Source organism: Phyllostomus discolor, chromosome 2, assembly GCF_004126475.2.
Source record: "Phyllostomus discolor isolate MPI-MPIP mPhyDis1 chromosome 2, mPhyDis1.pri.v3, whole genome shotgun sequence".
Lineage (NCBI taxonomy): Eukaryota > Metazoa > Chordata > Mammalia > Chiroptera > Phyllostomidae > Phyllostomus > Phyllostomus discolor.
In genome coordinates this window covers 152,396,366-152,414,473 of record NC_040904.2, presented here as the reverse complement: position 1 = coordinate 152,414,473, position 18,108 = coordinate 152,396,366, and the positions used below count along the sequence as shown (strand labels likewise).

Sequence of the window (18,108 nt, the reverse complement as noted above, 5' to 3'; positions counted from 1 at the left end):
AAGCTGTAACCCCTGCCAAGGCTAAGGCTGAGGGAGTGGCCTTGGACCATAAGCCAGCAAGGAGACAAAAGCTTATCTCCCTGGCAGGAGCACTGCTTCTGCTGCTTCATTCATAACTGAACCCCAAAGCTTGGTCGGTTAGCCAATGATAGGTAAGATTCCCCAAGGGGGGAACAATTTAAGACAGGCATGATCACGTGGGAGGCCCCCAAGAAAGGACTTTGGGGGCTACAGCAAAAGGGGGTGATGTGTTGCGCGTGGGTCACCGGCCAGCAGTGACCACGGAACGCTGCAGATGGCTCGCCGAAAAACACGCGAGAAAAAAAAAAAACATGCACAGAGACAAGCTAGTTTCTGTGGGGAAGTAGGGACGAAATGGCCACCCCCCCTAGTGGGGAGCGCCCCGATTTACAGTCCATACCTGCTTTTATTGGGCTCATTTTGCATAATAATTCAGGTAAAGTACAGTACTCATCGGGGGAAGTAAGGAACCACAGAAAACAAGGAACTCTGCTGGTCTATTGAGTCGGGGTCAAAGAGCTGTAAGACTTTGAGGAACAAACTAACTTCCTCCTTGGACCCCTCTCATTCAACTGAGAGCATTCTAAACAAAGAAGGTTTCACAGTAATTTACATGTTCTTTCTTAGGCCTGATCACCCGGGGAATCCGCCCTTTCAGCACAGAGCTACACCACCCTGTCATTGTTTCAGGCTTAGCACGGGAACTAAGGCAACCAAGAGATAAGGAGATTTTCTCCCAGACGATGAGAACTCAGGCTATGTCAAAGCCGAGAAGCGAGGGTCCATCACCCTCTTTTGCTTCAGCCCCCCCAAGTCCTTCTTTTGGGGGGCCTCCCAAAGTGATTGTGCCTGGCTTAGGTCGTTCCCCCCGTGGGGAATCTTACCCGTCTTTGGCTAACCGACCAAGCTTTTTGGGGTTCAGTTATGAATAAAGCAGCAGAAGCAGCATTCCTGCCAGGGAGATAAGCTTTTGTCTCCTTGCTGGCTTGCGGTTCCAAGGGCGTTCCCTTAGCCTTAGCCGAGGCGGGGTTTCAGCTTCTGACACCAGTCAGGGCGGTTCCCAACAGTGATGGACCCTCGCACCTCAGCTGTGATATAGCCTGAGTCCTCATCATCTGGGAGAAAATCTCCTTATCTCTTGGTTGCCTTAGTTCCCTTGCCCCACCTAAGCCTGAAACAATGACAGGGTGGTGCAGCTCTGTGCTGAAAAGGGCTGGTTCCCTGGGTGATCAGGCCTAAGAAAGAATATGTAAAATCCTGTGAAACCTGCTTTGTTTAGAATGCTCTCAGTTGAATGATAAGGGTCCAAGGAAGAAGTAAGTTTGTTCTTTAAAGTGACCCTGACTCAAAATAGGCCCTCAGACTTCCTTGTTATCTATTGTTTGATCCTTACTTCCTAGCAATGAGTAATGAGCTTTTACCTGAATTCTTATTCAGACGAAACCAATAAAAAGCCTCTCCAGAGGGGGAATAAGGTGCTCCCCATGTGAGGAGTGGCCATGGTGCCCTCCAGGAGAGAGGGTGGCCAAGGAGTGGCCCTTATGTTCCTATTCCCCACAGGACCTGGTAGTCTCTGTGTATGTTTTTTTAGCATATTTTGATGAGCATCCACAGCCGAGATGGATACTGCTGGCCGGTATCCCCTACATGGTAATCTCTAGCCAATGCCCCAGAAGGTCAGCTGCTTTTTCCAGGCGCCAGGATGGGCCTTATCTGTAGTTTCTGAAACGAAAGCTTAACATACACATTACCTGCTAGATTTATGGCTGTTTACCTTAAGCTAAAATTTTCCAAGTCTTGAGTTCCCTATCATCACACATAAAAACCCCCTGTGAACTGGAGGTTATTACTTGTTAAACAATACTACTTCAACTCTGAATGCTGTTTTCTAACTCATGCATTTCTACCCAACTCCAGAGCCTTGTCACTGCCACGTGCTGCAGTGTGACAGCATTTTACTTCTATCTCTTCAGATGCTCTCTGCTACCAACAAACAATTAAGAAACTTCAAGTAACATAACATAATATTTATATCCCAAAACAATGAAATGCCTACATTTAATTATGCATTTGTTGGATGGCCATCTTGTACACTAGCTATTATTTAGAAGCTATATAAATCAATTCAGTATCTTATTACTCAAAACTTTTATTAAGAACCTCATCTTCTAAAAATTTGTCATACTGGTGCCCACTCTTGAAAAAAATATTATCAGGTGCTTTTTTTTCTATGCTTAAGTTTTGCTTATTCATCAAGAAGTAATTTTAGGAGAGACTAGTGTTTGACAACACCCCAATAATGCCATAACCTATATAACAATAACATCACTTGAGTTCACCTTTTAAGGTAGAGATGCTTCTTTCTGAAAAGACTGAAAGCAGTGTCATGACTCACCACCACTGAGGACCCAACACAAGTGGCACTGTGCCTTTATGCCTTCTAGGCTGAATGATAAAAGCCCTTTATCTCTGAGATTGCTTGTACTCAGGCAGTGGACTCCCTGTGTGAAACAAACTTGATAGAATGTGTTGGGAGAAATTGGAAACCAATAAGAAAACTAGTTTTTTTTAATACCTAGGATTTCAAAATGTTTGTGGATGTAAGATGTTTCTCTATGTTATTATACTAAAGAATTGCTACCCTTTCTGATGAAAAGATTATGAGAGTCTCAAAGATCTCAGTGCTAAATTTTCACACACACACACACACAACAACAGAAAACACCATTAGAAAGAGCATTAAATGTTTTATTAGGATAAATGTTTGATTCTCCCAAGACTTTTTTTAAAGGCTGGCCACTCAGAGAAATGTTTAAAGTACTATTAGACTTTATAGACTTTTATAGTAGGATGGTAAGGCATGCTCCTCCCCACCACCCTGCATGCACACACACAATTGACCAGAGTCCTCAATTTAATCAAAATAGTCTGACAGTAACATATGTTCAGAGAATGGGGTAGAGGATAAGAACAGGAGGTCAACTTCAGTATTTTGTGAAAAAAATCCTCAAATGTCAGGTGTTTTATTAAAGATAGTACATAATATTCTCCTATTGCTATGCTTCTAGAGGTTGAAAGTTAGTATAAAGAATGGTGATCATGAGTCCTTACAAAATAATTTATCAGAAAAAAGAGAGATGTAATATCTTTACTATAATGAAATACACTATAACATCCTAAAGTCATTTTTCATACAAGCATTGTTTGAAAGCATTTTTTTTAGATTAACCAAAATTTACTCAGGAAAAAAGCATTTTTCCATTCCCCTAATTGTGAGGATATCTCTTTAACAGGCTATATATTTTTTGCAGGAGGCACAGCGGGAATGGTAAGGGAGGTTGGTGGTGTTGTTTCAGCACCCCCCTCATGTGTTTTTAATTGCATTCCTCTAACATTTAAAAATAATTGCTCCCAACATATGTATATGTATTTATTTACTAATTGTATAGAGACATTATTATTCTAATAAAGTATGCATATAAAACGTATATAAATAGACTTAAAAAATAAAATGTGGAAAAAATGGTTCTCAGACTTTTGGGCTTTATCCCAGCAGGTTGTTTTGCGCGATTGCTGGCGTGCCCACACACCCCCTCCCCCCACTGAGTGCACTGCTGGTGTAAGCAGAACAAGCACAGGCCGGCCTGTCCTTGTGTTCTGACCCACCAGTCCCCTGATTAGCAACTCTCTTATTGAATATGATTTTTAGGAACAAGCTTAAGAAACACTTGAAAAAATATTGCCACATTTATTCAGAAATGCCATTTCTAGAGAGATTGTGAGCAATGGTAAAAAAGAACTTCCCTGGTGTCTAAGCTATTTGTCCTATCGTGATGCATTCTGCTTGGAACAGAATTAAACCCCGTGTGAGAGAAGCCAGTAAGATGGACTTAAAGCTGTACAAGACTTTAATACAAATTTAGTAGAAAGAATTTACTGGATAAAAGTAGGATAATGTGTAGAATCCCTCAATTATTTACTTTAAAAGTCATTTTAGTTATATATAATAGTACGTTTAAAATGTATATACTTTGGGTTATATAAGATCATAACATTTTCACAACATATTCATTTAGATATTTCATAAAATATAAACAACAAAATGGCACATTTACATATAATCATAAAAACATTTATATTAGCTAAATGCTTAAGCAAAATGGTAAGACATAAATACTTTTAAACTTTGGCTATTTTATTTATAAACCAAGAAATAGATTTTTTTCTCCTGATCCTGGCCCAGTTCCACCTTGGTCAGCCCTACCCTTGTTTCAAAATTCCTAATTCCATTTCTTTGTCAAATATTTCGAAACCCAGTCTCACTACAGTCCTAGCTAGTCCCTTCCTTCCAATCCACATGCTGCACGTTGGTGTCACTTTTCATCATCAGTTTGTAAATGGCAGATCTAACAAGAGCTCGGTTCTATCTGAATTCAAGTCCATGCCCCTCTGCCATTCTGCATCTTGTGTGTTGTGATAACTAGACTGGAGTCCCCAAAAGGCTGGCAAGGTATTGCAGCATGTAGTACAAAATGGGAAATCACAAATGTTCTGTGATTTGAATTGATAAATGCAAAACAATTACTTTGAATATGTGTATTCAAATCATATATTAACATATAATTTAATAAGTAATTTCAAAGTCTCTTAAAATTCTTATTGCCCTTTAAATATATTTTTAAGGAAAAGAATATGGAAAGGAATATGGGGAGAAAACCAGTGGACTACAATAATGTACTATTCTAAAGAAAAATACCAAAAAACAAGACAGTAAAATTTAGGTAGAAATATACTGAAAAGGAAATAAATTCATTACTCGAGGTTGATTTTACAATCTACATCTAAAATTTTTGTTCTTCTTCGACTGTTTCTTATTCACAGTAGATGGTTAATGATGTACATTAAAAATATAGAAGGGTTCCACAAAGGAAATTCACTGACACATTGTAGTAGTATCTGCATGCCTTTCTCAAGAATTCTGATGTCAGAATAGCCATTGGAAATCTTGTTTGATGTTTCCCAGGAAAAAACAGTGAAGATTCCTTTCTCCAGATCCTGAGAATGCTAGTGGAGGGGATTGCAGGATACTAGCAGATTCCTGAGAGAGTCAAGAGATCCCTCCTGAGACAGAAGAAAGTCATCATGGAAGATGAGTCTGGCCTTGGGAGTCTATCTAGTCTGGTTAAGAAAAGAACCCTCATGAGAGTGACTGGGTGGGCAGGGGGATGGGGGTAGTTTCCCAATGTCTTCCAGGGAAGCCCTTGGGAAATTGTTCTAAATTTCCTGTGGAGAAGCTTTTAAATCTGAAAAAGTAGGGCTATTCTTTGGGGCCCAAAATAGCTATATTCATCATTCAAAATCAATTCAAGTTTTTCTAAGAAAAATTAAAAAACCAATTCTTTAACAATTTCTTAAAAGTCACAGAGCTCCACAGGTTAGGGAATAAAATCAAAAAAGGAAGTTCTGTCAATAAAATAATGAATAAATCTTATATAGAAGACTACTCTCGAAATATCCCCTGACATATTTTCTTACCTCAACAATTTACCTTTACCCTCTGTAGTCCTTTTGCCAAGAGGAGCCGGTCACATTAGGAGGCACATGGTCTCTGGGAAAAGAAGACAACGAGAGCCTAGAAAGAAAAGGTCATTGCTCTGCCCTGAGTCCCAGATTTGGCTTTTAAGAATTCATAAGAAGACAAGAGTCTGGAAAGACAGCTTTTATGAGAGAATAAAGGATTTCTCTCATCATCATTGAAGTTTGGACTTCATTCTGGAACCAAAGCTTGAAGAGTTTATCTTAAAAAGTGAACATACAGCAGAAACAATGAGAATGCGGTACAGAAAATTCCTGCAACACTGAGGGCTGAAAGCAAGAGAGTGTGGCTTTCTCCACCCCATACCTAGAAGTGAGTTTCACTACCTAGATGTGAGTTTCTTAGGAGGACACATAAACAGAAACACCCAGATATGTCTAGGAGAATGCCAGATCAGAAGGCTGTTATTGACTTCCTCAGATACAGGCTGGAAACATTTCTAATGCCTCTCAGAGAAAAATACCATGGTTAATACAGCGCGTGGACTTTAGGCTAGAGGAGCAGTAGAGTCACAGTCACTGAGTGAGGGGCCTAGATTGGTGGGCCTGAGGGCAGTCTCTCAGGGTCCTGCACAGTTCAGCTTAGTACAGAGAAAGTAATTGAGAGACCCTGGGCCCACATGAGAGGATAGTATGGATAAAGAACGGACAGTGATAACAAAATAGGCCTCATTTTTGGAATAGGGACTTCGGAATAGGAGTCAGGAGAAAGCTCATGGTTATCAGCAATGGGTGCCAGCATGATGACCCAAAGCTGCAGGTAAGACCAACTGAACCTCAGGCAACACTAGCAAAGACACCAGAAATGAGAAGACTAAACTGTACCATAGTGAATGCAATGAGGTTGAACACCAGGGCCCAGAGACCAAGTGGGTTAAGAAATTTCAGTTGATGACAACCATAGACTGTAGAAGACCAGACACTCCTTCCTAATGACATATAGGAAAGTTTCCTGCATGGCCAGAGGCCATTTTGGGAAGCTGGAGAAGACAGAAGAGAGAAAATCCCTGAGGGAATAAACAATTATCCAGAAGATACCATTATAAACCTTGAAAAGACTGAGGTGACATCATTTGCAAGGTAAATTGTTTTCTGTCTCTGCATTAGTTTCCTAGGGATGCTGTAACAAAGCACAATAAATCAAGTGGCTCAAAACAACATTTTCCCATGGTTCTGGAGGCTACAAGTCCGACACCGAGGTGTCAGTAGTACCATGTTCTCTCTGAAGGCTCTGCAGGAAAATCTGTTCTATGCCTTGCTCTTAGCTTCTGGGGTTACCAGTTATCCTTGGAATTCCTTGAGAAGAGTATGCAAATACTGTGTGGCAATGAATTTCCTCTATAGGATTCTTCTGCTTCATTAACCTACTTCTGCTTCATTAATCTACTGTGAATTGGAGAAGAGCAAAAATTTTAGATGTAGAACATAAAATAATCTTATTTTTGTCAAGTAATAAATTTATTTTCTTTTCAGTATTTTCCACCGAAATTGTATTCTATTGTTTTTTGATATTTTTGTTTAGAATGGGACATTATTGTAGTCTACTGGTTTTCTCCCCTTATTCTTTCCCATAAAGAAACAACAAAAATATATTTAAAGAACAATATAAATTTAATGGTCAATGAAATGACATTAAATTCTATGGGTATATATAATTTGAATACAAATATTCAAAGTAACTGTTTTTCATTTGTCAATTCAAATTAGCAATCTTTTTAAGATTTTTAATTTATTTATCTTTAGAGGGGAAGGGAAGGAGAGAGGGAGAGAAATATCAATCTATGGTTGCCTCTTGTGTGTCCCCCACTGGGAACTGGCCCGCACCCAGGCATGTGCCCTGACTGGGAATCGAACCACTATCCTTTGGTTCGCAGGCCTGCACTCAAGCCACTGGGCTACACCAGCCAGGGCCAAATTAGCAGTCTTTTTGATTCCATATTTTGTGCAAGGTGCTAAGCTAGATGTGACAATGCTATGCCAGTCCTTTGGGGACCCCAGTTTACCATTACATTTCATAAGTATTAGACAGTAGTGCTCAATATTTTTTGAGGGGACATAATTTAACCCACAACAGTTCCCAATGAAGACATGGGTTTAAGAGCTAGTTCAGTTCATTTACATGATAATTTTTATCACCATCATTTTTCCCTACCGATTATAGTGTGTACTATACATTCTGACCCCTCTCTGGCAGGGCTGACAAACCGCAGACTACATGTGAATCAAATCCAACCACATTTTTGGTATTGCCAAGACACATGCATCAGCTATAAATGATTTTTTTTTTACATTTTTAAATGGTCTTGAACCAGTCAAAGAAGAATAATATTTTATAATACATTATGAAATATGTTAACCCCCCCAAACAGGTATCCACATATATAGTTCTATCAGAATACAGTCACAATCATTTGTGTGTGTGTTTCTATGGCTGCTTCTGTGCTACGGTGGCAGAGCTGAGTAAATACAAAGGAGACTGCAGGCCCACAAAGCCTGAAATTTTTACCATCTGTCTCTTTACAGAATCAGTTTGCCAATCTCTGATCTATGGTGACGAGGGCAAAAGGGGGAGAAATATAAAATGATGAATATGAATGAATGGATAAATCTTCAGAGAGTTCACCTTTAAAAGACTTGAAAAAATAAGGACAGAAATATGAGGGGAAATCTCATGAAGCAGAAGGAGGAGAAAGAGGAGGAGAAGAAGAAGAAGAAGAAGAAATATTTGGCAAGTAGCAAGGGTTATATAGAAATGATGTCAGCAAGGCTAAAAGCTCAGAAGATTCTGAGGCTTGGGGAAAATTACTAATAACAAGAAGAATAACTTATTTGTGAGTAAGGAGACATGAATGGTAATATGAGGCCACCATTTGGGATGAATGGCACAATGCTGCTGAATAGAAAACATTAATTTGAAATACTTAACTTTCTTTAACATTACTAACTCTTTAACTATATTTCCTTCCATCTTTTCTGTGAAGATTTATCATTATTTGGAATGAACAAAATGAATAGTAATAATAAGAAAGGAAGATCAAGAGAGTAAAATAGTAAAAACATATGTATCTGCCCAGTTGATTGATATCCAGGCCTGGGCGAAAAATAGTATCTCAGGTTACCAAAGGATACCATCACCTCAGTCTGTCAAAAAGCTGTTGACTGTTAATTACTAAATGGCTGCTGATACTCTTCAGAAGTTTGGAGGGAACTGAAAAGGTGCTCGAAATATAGAGTTAGTAAAATAAAGCTTCAAATAAAGAAAGAAAAAGATACTGCAAACCACAGAACTGAGAGCTCGTTGTGACTACAAGTAAGGCTCTGGAATGAACTGTTGAGTCTTTAAGAACTGCGACAGGAAACTTGTGATCAGGTTTACTAAAAAAAATCATGCCAGGTAAACCTCATAATATTTTGATAGGATTATAACATATCTTGATTTTAGAAACTCCTTTGACAGGTTCTCTCATAATAGTCTTTATAGAAGATTTAGAAGAAACGATGTTTGCAGATTAAGAAGTATAATCAGTGCAGTTATGTGGATTTGTAATTGGAGTACTTGATTAATGATACTCTCCAAAGGGCTAATTAATGAATTAAAACCAAGTCATGAAGAATTTTCTAGGGGTATATTACTGTCTTATTCCCTCTCTTTTTTTTTTATACAAATGATTTAGTTAAGAATATTGCTGACACGATGCTTAAATTTACAGAAACTCAGTAACAGTAAGGAGTAGCTAGCATGTCTCACAGTAAAATCAAGATTCAAAAATATCTTCAGACACTGAAGCAAAATTCTGCAAATAGACACCCCCTTGAAAAGAAAAGCAAAACATGACCAACAAAACCAAAACCAACAATGACACAAAAAGATGAAAACAGAACAAAACAAAATGTGGTTCTCAATGCTAGTTGCACAGCTGAATTACCTGGGGAGATTTTTATTTAATTGTTCTGGGTGCAGCCTGAGCATCAATACTTTTTAGAGGCATCCCAGTGGATTCTAAGCTCAGCTGGAGCTGAAAATCACTTGCAGTTCACTAACAATGAACTTAAAGGAGGGGATGATAAGTGGAATAGCCAAGTCCAGTGTAATAATGGAAATGTTTAGAAGATTCTGTGGACCAAAAGATCAATGAAGCAACAGTGAGATATGACAGCTGAAAAAGCTAAAATGATCTTAAATTGTGAATATTGAACAGATAATTAGGAAATGGTAAAAGTAAGTCCCATTTGTCAGGCAATTACTCTTGTATCAGGCATAGTAAAAAGGATTTTTCATGCATTATACAGTTTAATCCTCACATTAAGTCTATGAGATAGATATTATTATCCCAAAATTGTGGTGGAGAACACCGAGACTTAGTAAGGTCAACTAATTTCCCTAAATGGCTTACCTAGGATATAGTGGGGCTAGAGTTTACTGAATTACTCTATGAGTAATGAATTGAAGAGGGCCTAGAGAGACTAATTGTATTGGGACTGTATTAGAAAGGAAAAATGTAAGCGATGTTTTAATAAAGAATTGTGTTGAACATAGATAATGAAGGAAATGCAAAATTCAAGTGTTTTCCCAAGATTTCCATTCTCGGAGACTGGAATATTTGTGGGACCTATGAAAAGAAATGCAATAGGGAAGAGGATTAAGTTTTTGGAGAAAAATAATTTTGGTGTATAATAATAGTAGGTAATATTTTTAAAGTGCCTTGTACTGAGTATTTTATATTCATCTCACTTAAGGCTCATTTAATCTGAGGAATTATTAGTATCATTCTTATTTGAGAGAATTTGCCCAAGAATACAGAATAAGTGGTATACTGGGGGTCTGAACCCAGCTCTCTGTGAGTTAGAGCCTGCACTCAGAATCACCAGGCTACACATGATCACATACTGAGTTTAAGGTGATGGTGCAATATCTAAGCAGAAATGTGCCAGTGCAGTTGGAAATATGGGAGTACAGCACAAGCAAAATAATTTTATTATATGTTCAAGTAATTATTTGTAACTATGCCTACTAACTAATTTTAAGTGGAGCATTAGCACATAAATATTTTTGTGTGTTCTAAATATAATATCACTAGCTCCTAAAAATTATCAAGACTGTAGACATATATGGGAAATATATACTCTCTTTTACACAATTCCTGGTTCCTACTTTCTAGTTACTATCTCTTCCTTTCCATAGTGAGAGTTCTGAGTTATTCTTTTTATGCTTTAAATCAAATCCTCTCTTTTGGGGAAAATCCATGAAAGAAAACTAAAAGTTACTCTGTTTTAAGCCTTGGTTGTACTGTTAAAAGTCATAGTTTGCCCCAATCAGTAAATATTTTCTGCTAAACCAATTCTAGATTATGACACATCTTAATTGTTAATAACTACATCTATTATAATAAAGTGCTCAAATTGTTAGGAATTAATGCAAAATTTTTATTGTATAAACCATAAAATACAAAGAAAGTTTACTTATTTTTTTTCTTAGATTACATAGAAATGTTTGTATTATTTAAGGTTATATAATACAGTACAAACATTTTTATATAATAAGCAATTTTTTTAGAATGTTTTTACTGCTTCACCTATTAGTATAAGTAACAACGATGGACTGATTTCATGGCATGAATATCCATTGCTGAAAGAGTCTCAGCACCATTTTATCAAATTTATTTTCACTAAAATTACTATCTTTCCTGCCTTATTTTACTGTAATTAAAAAAAAAATCACTGATCTGGAAAAAAAAACCCCTGATTCTATGGGCTCAAGTATTTAATTACTCTTCCACGCCTTTTCTCACAAATGAAAACTTGCACCTGGTAGCAAGCAGATACCCTTTTCAGCGATGGGACAAGATATCATCAGGACAGCATCTGTATTTCAAGCAAAATGCAGCATTTGCTGAATGCTGGTACTTTCTTCCTCATCCTTCTGCCAAAACTGATAACCAGCTTTTATACTTATTCAACTTATATGTTTAGTCACCTGAAAATCCTAGACAGTGATCTTATAAATTTATATCAGAAAATTTTATGATTTTTAAATGCCAGGTGATGGTTAATATTTGATATTTTAAAATATTAAATGCCAAATATTTGTCATTTGTCAAAAGCAAGAATGAAATGGTAGATATTCTAAAGGCAATATCTTGTGACATAAATATTGTAATTTTCTCTAATATGCTGCAAATGTGTTTCAACTCTAAAAGAAAAATCCCTTCATAGAATAACAATAAAGTTTGATTTAGAGTGCCACTAAAAATTAACAAGGAGCTTCTAGCAGTTGTTTAGAAGAGAGTAGATCATAGGAAAAACTCTAGCTGCTGCATTGTTTCCAATCATTTGGAAATAAATCTTAAAATTAGTCACATGTAGTATTTACTTCCTTTTGCATCCAAGTTGAATTCAGTATTGACAAATGATCTGTAACAGGAAGCATTTTGTGTCTGTTTATTTGCATGAAAAGCTGTCTACTGAGACACAAATCACAACTGCCCTTTTCCTCCTCTATTAACATATCAGCTTTGACATTCAACAAAGAATTATATTTCAGAAATTAATGACTACTTGAGTAAATACAGTTCTATTTTCTTTATTTTCTTTAACTCGATTTACAACACATGTATGAATTAAGCACAGTCCACATTTACCTGGCAGAAGGCTGTTTTAAAATAAATGTCAAATAAACTTATTTTCTATCAAGTCTACTTCTTCCCTAGAGGGCTAAGGAGCACTCAGACACACTAGGTCATGGAAGTGTGCAGAGGAAAGGCCTCTGAAGGACACCTTAAATAAGTCACAACCTTGACCCTCACAAGAGAATATGTGGGTGTCTGCTAGATACCACCTACAGTCAGGAGAGAAGTATAACAGTAACAACTGAATAAAGAAAACTTGCTTTTAAACTCTGGTTTCTCTTCACATCTTATCAATCTTTTATCTTTTAAGAAGGAAAATTTGCTTCTTTCCCCTTAGCTTCTCTTTTGCCATCCTCCTTAACTGTATGAGATCTAGTACCAGTAGTGGGTATCAGGATGGACACTGGACTAAACTGGATTGGATTTTTAAATCTTCAAAGGGAAAGCTGTGGGGTCTGTCCAACATGTCATTAAGAGTCATGGAAGATATCTGACAAAGTATCTTTGAAAAACAAAACAAAGTAACATTTTATGCTGATATCCCAACAACTTTGTATGATTCAATAAATCAGTGATGTAATGTTTCATTGTTTCCGTTGATTGATATTTATCTCTAAATATTAAACACTTAATTCACCTCAGCTTTACCATATTTAAACATTTTAAAGACAATGTCAGGATTGATTTCTCATTACAAAGATAGAATATAAATATAAATTTATTTTAATTCTATATTTATGGTAAGCAATTTTCTCCATTTTGCCTAAAATACAAAAAATTAATATAAAATTTAAGATTTGGTCAATATGAATGTTCCTCAAGATTAAGGAACATATCTTGCTTATCTTTGCATCCCCAGTATGTAGTACCTGGCACAGTATAGACACAAAGTAAATATCTGTGAATTAAGCTAAAGTATTGGTTGATATTTAAAGAACCGTTCAACAGCTTGAAGGACTATATTTTTTTCTTTGTCTCTCAAATTCCTTGTCTCAGTTTTCCATTATGACCATTGACTAGAAAGAAACCTTTTAGAGGATAGTCTTTTCTAGGCTTATTTCCTTTAGCACTTAAGATTAATTTTGCATTTACAGATCCTAAAAGGAAAGCATTTTCCCACTGTTTAGTAACAAGCTAAATTCAGTGATACACAAATCAAATCTCTAAGTGGTCAAGAAGACAAAATAAAATTAAGTATTATTGAGTGCCTCTTATGAATTTGTACTGGGCAATTTGAAAGAAGCATAAGTGGTTAAGAGTTTGTGACATATGCTCTTAAGGAATTTATATTTACTGGAGGCTAGCTTATAAACACTATGATTGGTTCAAGATTCTTGAAAGGGAGGTGGGGGATGGGAAAGGCATCCCAGGCAGAGAGAAGCATTCCAGCAGAGGTTTGGATTTAAGTTCCGAAGCTACTTGCTTAACCTCTCTGTGCTTCTCATACTTAAAATGTGGGTTAAAAAATGAGTTAATGTAGCTCCTGATCTTTAAATAAGTGCTTATAATGATGATGACGATGAACAGAAACTTGGAGATAGGTTTTTGAGGGACTCAACAATGAAATTGATGGGAGCAATTCCTGTATTAGAATAGTGAAGAAAAGGTCAGAAAGAAAGGGATAGTGACAGATGGAGCTCACTGATGTCCAAAACATTTGGATTTTGTTTGGTAATAGTCACTGAACTTTTAAAATTGGTGAGTAACACTATAAAAATAATGTTTTGGAAAACTGGCTATGTAGAATTGTTTGAATAGGGGCAAGTAAAAGACTGAGGGAATATAATAAAAAGTCAAATTCTATTAGATGCTTACCAAGACCTTTGTAAGCGTGCAAGTAACATTAGCTATAAACATTATTATGTTCCAGACAATATGCTAAGTCCTGTATTTTGCTGTGTATAATGCACACTTTGTTTGCCCAAGTTTTTGAGCGAAAAATAAGGATGTTCATTATATATGGGTAGTACCTGAAAAACCTTGTATTTATGCGTTCATGTTTTGTAATTATATGTTACATAAAATTTCTTGTGCCATAATATGTTTAAAAATAAATGCTAAAATCCCTTTACAATACAAAAACAAGTATCTAAATATAAATAAATAAAAGTTGAATTTAAAAATTAAAACAAAATTTTTTTTCTGGAAGTTTGCGCCAAAAATGTGGGTGCGCGTTATACACCGCAGAATATGGTATTTTATACGCAATGTCTGTTGAGAACTGAATTTTGTTCCCTCCAAATTCATAAGTTGAAGCCCTAACTTCCAATGTGAAAGTATTTGAAGATAGGGCCTTTAAAGTGGTAGTTAAGGTTAAATGAGATTAAAGCGGTGGGGCCGGGCGCGGGGGAGGGCTAATCCAATAGGACTGGTTTCCTTATATGAAGCGAAAGGGATACCAGGGGTGAGAGCACACAGAATAAGGGCTGTGTGAGGACACAATGAGCGGGCTGTCACCTGCAAGCCAAGGCCTTAGGAGAAATCAACTTTGCAGGCATAGTGATCTTTGACTTCCAGCATCCAGAACTGTGAGAAAAATACATGCTGTTGTTGAAGCCACTCCATCAGTGGTATTTTGTTATGGTGGCCCAGGCAGACCAAGCTCATTTGACTCTTATTTTCTAGAGATAGAGAAAGCGGGGAGGGAGGGAGATAGAGGAAGAGAAACAATGATGTGAGAGGGAAACACTGATTGGTTGCCTCTGAGTCGTGTGCACTCCTACCAGGATCAAATCTGCCACCTTTTGGTGTACAGGATGGCGCTCCAAACCATTGAGCAGCTTGGCCAGGGCAGTTCATTTGACTCTTAAAAGAGCCTCATGGGGTGATATTCTGATGGTCATCTGTTTCCCACGAAGAAACTCAGGCTCGGGGAGCTGAACATGAATTGCCTAAGACAGTAAGGCAGTAAACAAGATTTATACTTAAGCTGTCTGACTACAAATATTATAGTTCACTTGGAAACCGATAGGTGAAAGGATTTACAAAGTTTGGATTCAGGCTAAAAGAAAGGGTTATCACCAGATGGCAGACTTTAAGCCTTGGGGTCCACACAATATAAATGACTGGATTATTTGTATGTGATGTGTTTAGTTTATATTAACTATTGGGGAAAAGCTCAGAGCAGAAAGGAATTTATAGTGGCTGAAGGTCTCAGAAAACCTCATGATGGATGATAGGTAAAACGAGGGCAGAGATGTGGTACTACTGGGGAGAAAAATAGTGTTAAAGGAAAAGGATATATGGGGGTACACAACAATAATGAGGGAGATTTTGGGTATGGATTAAGAGGTCAGATCCCAGTCATCTGTTTTAACTGGTATTGCCTATAACGATGCCTTGCTTTTAGAAGACATTGAACAACATTTGATGGCTAAAGGAAAGAAGAGTAAAGTCAAATTTAATACCTGGAAGAAAGTAAAGGTTTATATATATATATATATATATATATATATATATATATATTAGGAGCAGTAATAGATTGAGATTGAATTTTCCTCTTGTCTTGACTGGGATTTCTTTTTTGTTTCAGAAATGCCCGAAGCTAGCTCTAACTATGCAGATAAAAAAAATGGATACTAAACAAAGTAATTTAATATCTAATCGATGATTGCTGTATGTGTATGTCTCTGGACACAATAAAACACACAGCCATTGAATTATCAAGTCCACAAAAACTGACGACAAAGGCTACTTCTTTAGCTATTCTGAATAAAACGAGCAGGCCCTGAATATAATCATCAGTAGTTGGCCCATTAATCTTATCATGGTTCCTTTTTTTTGAGGAACTGGCTCTTCAACGTGAGGAGGGAGTGTGCCCAGCAGAGGAACAGCTGCCTTTAGAGCGAACTCGACCATCACTATCAAGGATCACTGTTAGAAAGTCGCTACTAGGCCTTTTCCAAGAACACCAACTGATCCGCAATGCGCCTGCCCAAACCGCAGCAGCCTAGCTCCGCGGACATCCGATAGAAGCAAAGGCCGAGAAAATCCCTGTGCGCTGCAGAAACCCAGCGCGCGGTGAATCTAAAGCTTCTTTCCACCATAGCTGCCTTGCCAGACTGCAAATCCCAGCATTCCTTCCATCCAAGGGAGCCAATAAAAGTTAGTTCCTTCGGCCAATCACACCCTAATGCACTGTAACCACCCCCAACTGAATTCTGGGATTTGTGGTTTTCACGTGGCAACATTATACCATCGTGGTTAAGGCAATGTAGGCCACGCATCTCCTTCGGAACGAAAGATCCTTTTCGTAAGTCTTCTGTTGGTCACCAGGCTAGCCCCTTAACTAGCAATACTCCCAGTCCTTATACTCCTTAAAAATTGTAAACGATTTCTCTGTCAGACAGAAAAAACCCCCAAATTATTTCTAGGTTAGGTACACTCGCTCCACTTGCTCCCCCATGCTTTAACCGTCGCTTTTAAATCTCGCGAGATTTTTTTTTTTTTGGGTCCTGGTCTCGCCTCCTGAAAGGCGGTACACGTGAAGACGGACACAAGCCTCAGCCAACAAGATTACCCTTTAAGTAGCGTCTCTACAGCGTGCTCGGGAGACCTCCGTGAACTCTGACCTCAGCTTTCCGCGGCGTCCCGCGTACACCGCCGCCTCCCCCGGAGCGAAGGAGGCGGGCTTTGGCCTCTAGCCCTAGGGAGAGAGTGCGGAGGGAGTGGGAGCGAGACGAGCTAGATTGGAAGTGTCTGGCTCCCGGGAGAGGGCCTGCTATACTCCTTGCTTCCTATGAGCTCGTTCTCCGGCGAGCAGCGCCGTCGTTAGGCCGGCCTCGTAGCCTCTGCTTTCCCCGAGCCAGGCCCACGCTTCTCCGGGGAGGGGGCAACCCGTCGAGGCGCCTCGGTAGTCGGCGTCTGCGTCGTGCTGCGACCCTGGAAGCGGCACCGCCGCGAGTGAGAGGAACAGCAGCTGCGGCGGCAGCGGGCAGCAGCATCGGCAGCGCCGGCGGGCGGGATCGAGGCCGTCAACATGGCGAGCGCCTCGTACCACATTTCCAATCTGCTGGAAAAAATGACATCCAGTGACAAGGACTTCAGGTAAGGCCGAAACCCGACCCTAAACCCACCTTGGGTCCCTAATCTGCGGCCCGGGCTTTTACACAGGCCTTGCCCCACCCCTTTGGCCGTAGCCGGTTCCTCCGCTTCCCGAAGTCCCCAGCCCACCACTGTGATTCCAGATCCCGGCAGTCCCCTTTCCTCTCCCACCTCGTAACCCCTTCCCCCGTTCTTTTCTTTAGGTTGTTGGTCGCCGGAGGTCCTAGGCTCCTTCTGCGTCCCCACTGCATTCTCTGCTACCTTTTCTCTCACTCCCCGACACAATTTTCGAGTCCCGGGTAGGGAAAACGGGCGAAATCACCCACCGAAATGGGGAAAGGAGTTGCTGTAGTCTTGGAGATCGCGAGGCCAGGCCTACCCGCCGGCCCGCCGGGGGCGCTAGGCCGCCCTGCTCTCTGGCCGAGTGGCTGCCCACTCGGGGACCTAGCTTTCTCCTCCTTTCCCGTAGTTGTGAGGGGGCCTAGGTGCATTCATCATGAACGATTTGCTTTTTTGGAGCTCTTCTCGGATTAGATTATAAACTTTTTCTTAGGGTTATTTTACTCGTGTAACTGGAAAGAAGGGGGAGGGCAGCCAGGATGGAGGAAACTTGACTCGCACGGTTTTCCCGCCAGCATCTCTGTCCTTTTCCCTTGTCAGGTGAAAACCCAAGTAGGAACTCGGGGTTTCGGTTTTATATTTTTATATCCAAAACTTACTGTCAGAGAGGTGAATTGCTGAACCTTGAACAGAAGAATAAACCAAGCAAATGGATCTTATCGGAAGGAGTTTTTTTCTAGTATGGGGATGGTAATATGAACAC

At 39.0% G+C, this 18,108-nt stretch overlaps 1 protein-coding gene across 1 annotated transcript in view; it reads left to right on the top strand.

Annotated features, from left to right (window-relative positions):
• The first annotated feature begins 15,774 nt into the window (after window positions 1-15,774).
• CAND1 (cullin associated and neddylation dissociated 1) overlaps window positions 15,775-18,108 on the top strand; it is a 47,649-nt gene continuing 45,315 nt past the window's right edge. The window contains exon 1 of the mRNA XM_028532077.2: window positions 15,775-17,288. Coding sequence (XP_028387878.1) covers window positions 17,221-17,288 — 68 coding nt within the window. The 5' untranslated portion in view covers window positions 15,775-17,220. The remainder of the gene's footprint in view (window positions 17,289-18,108) is intronic.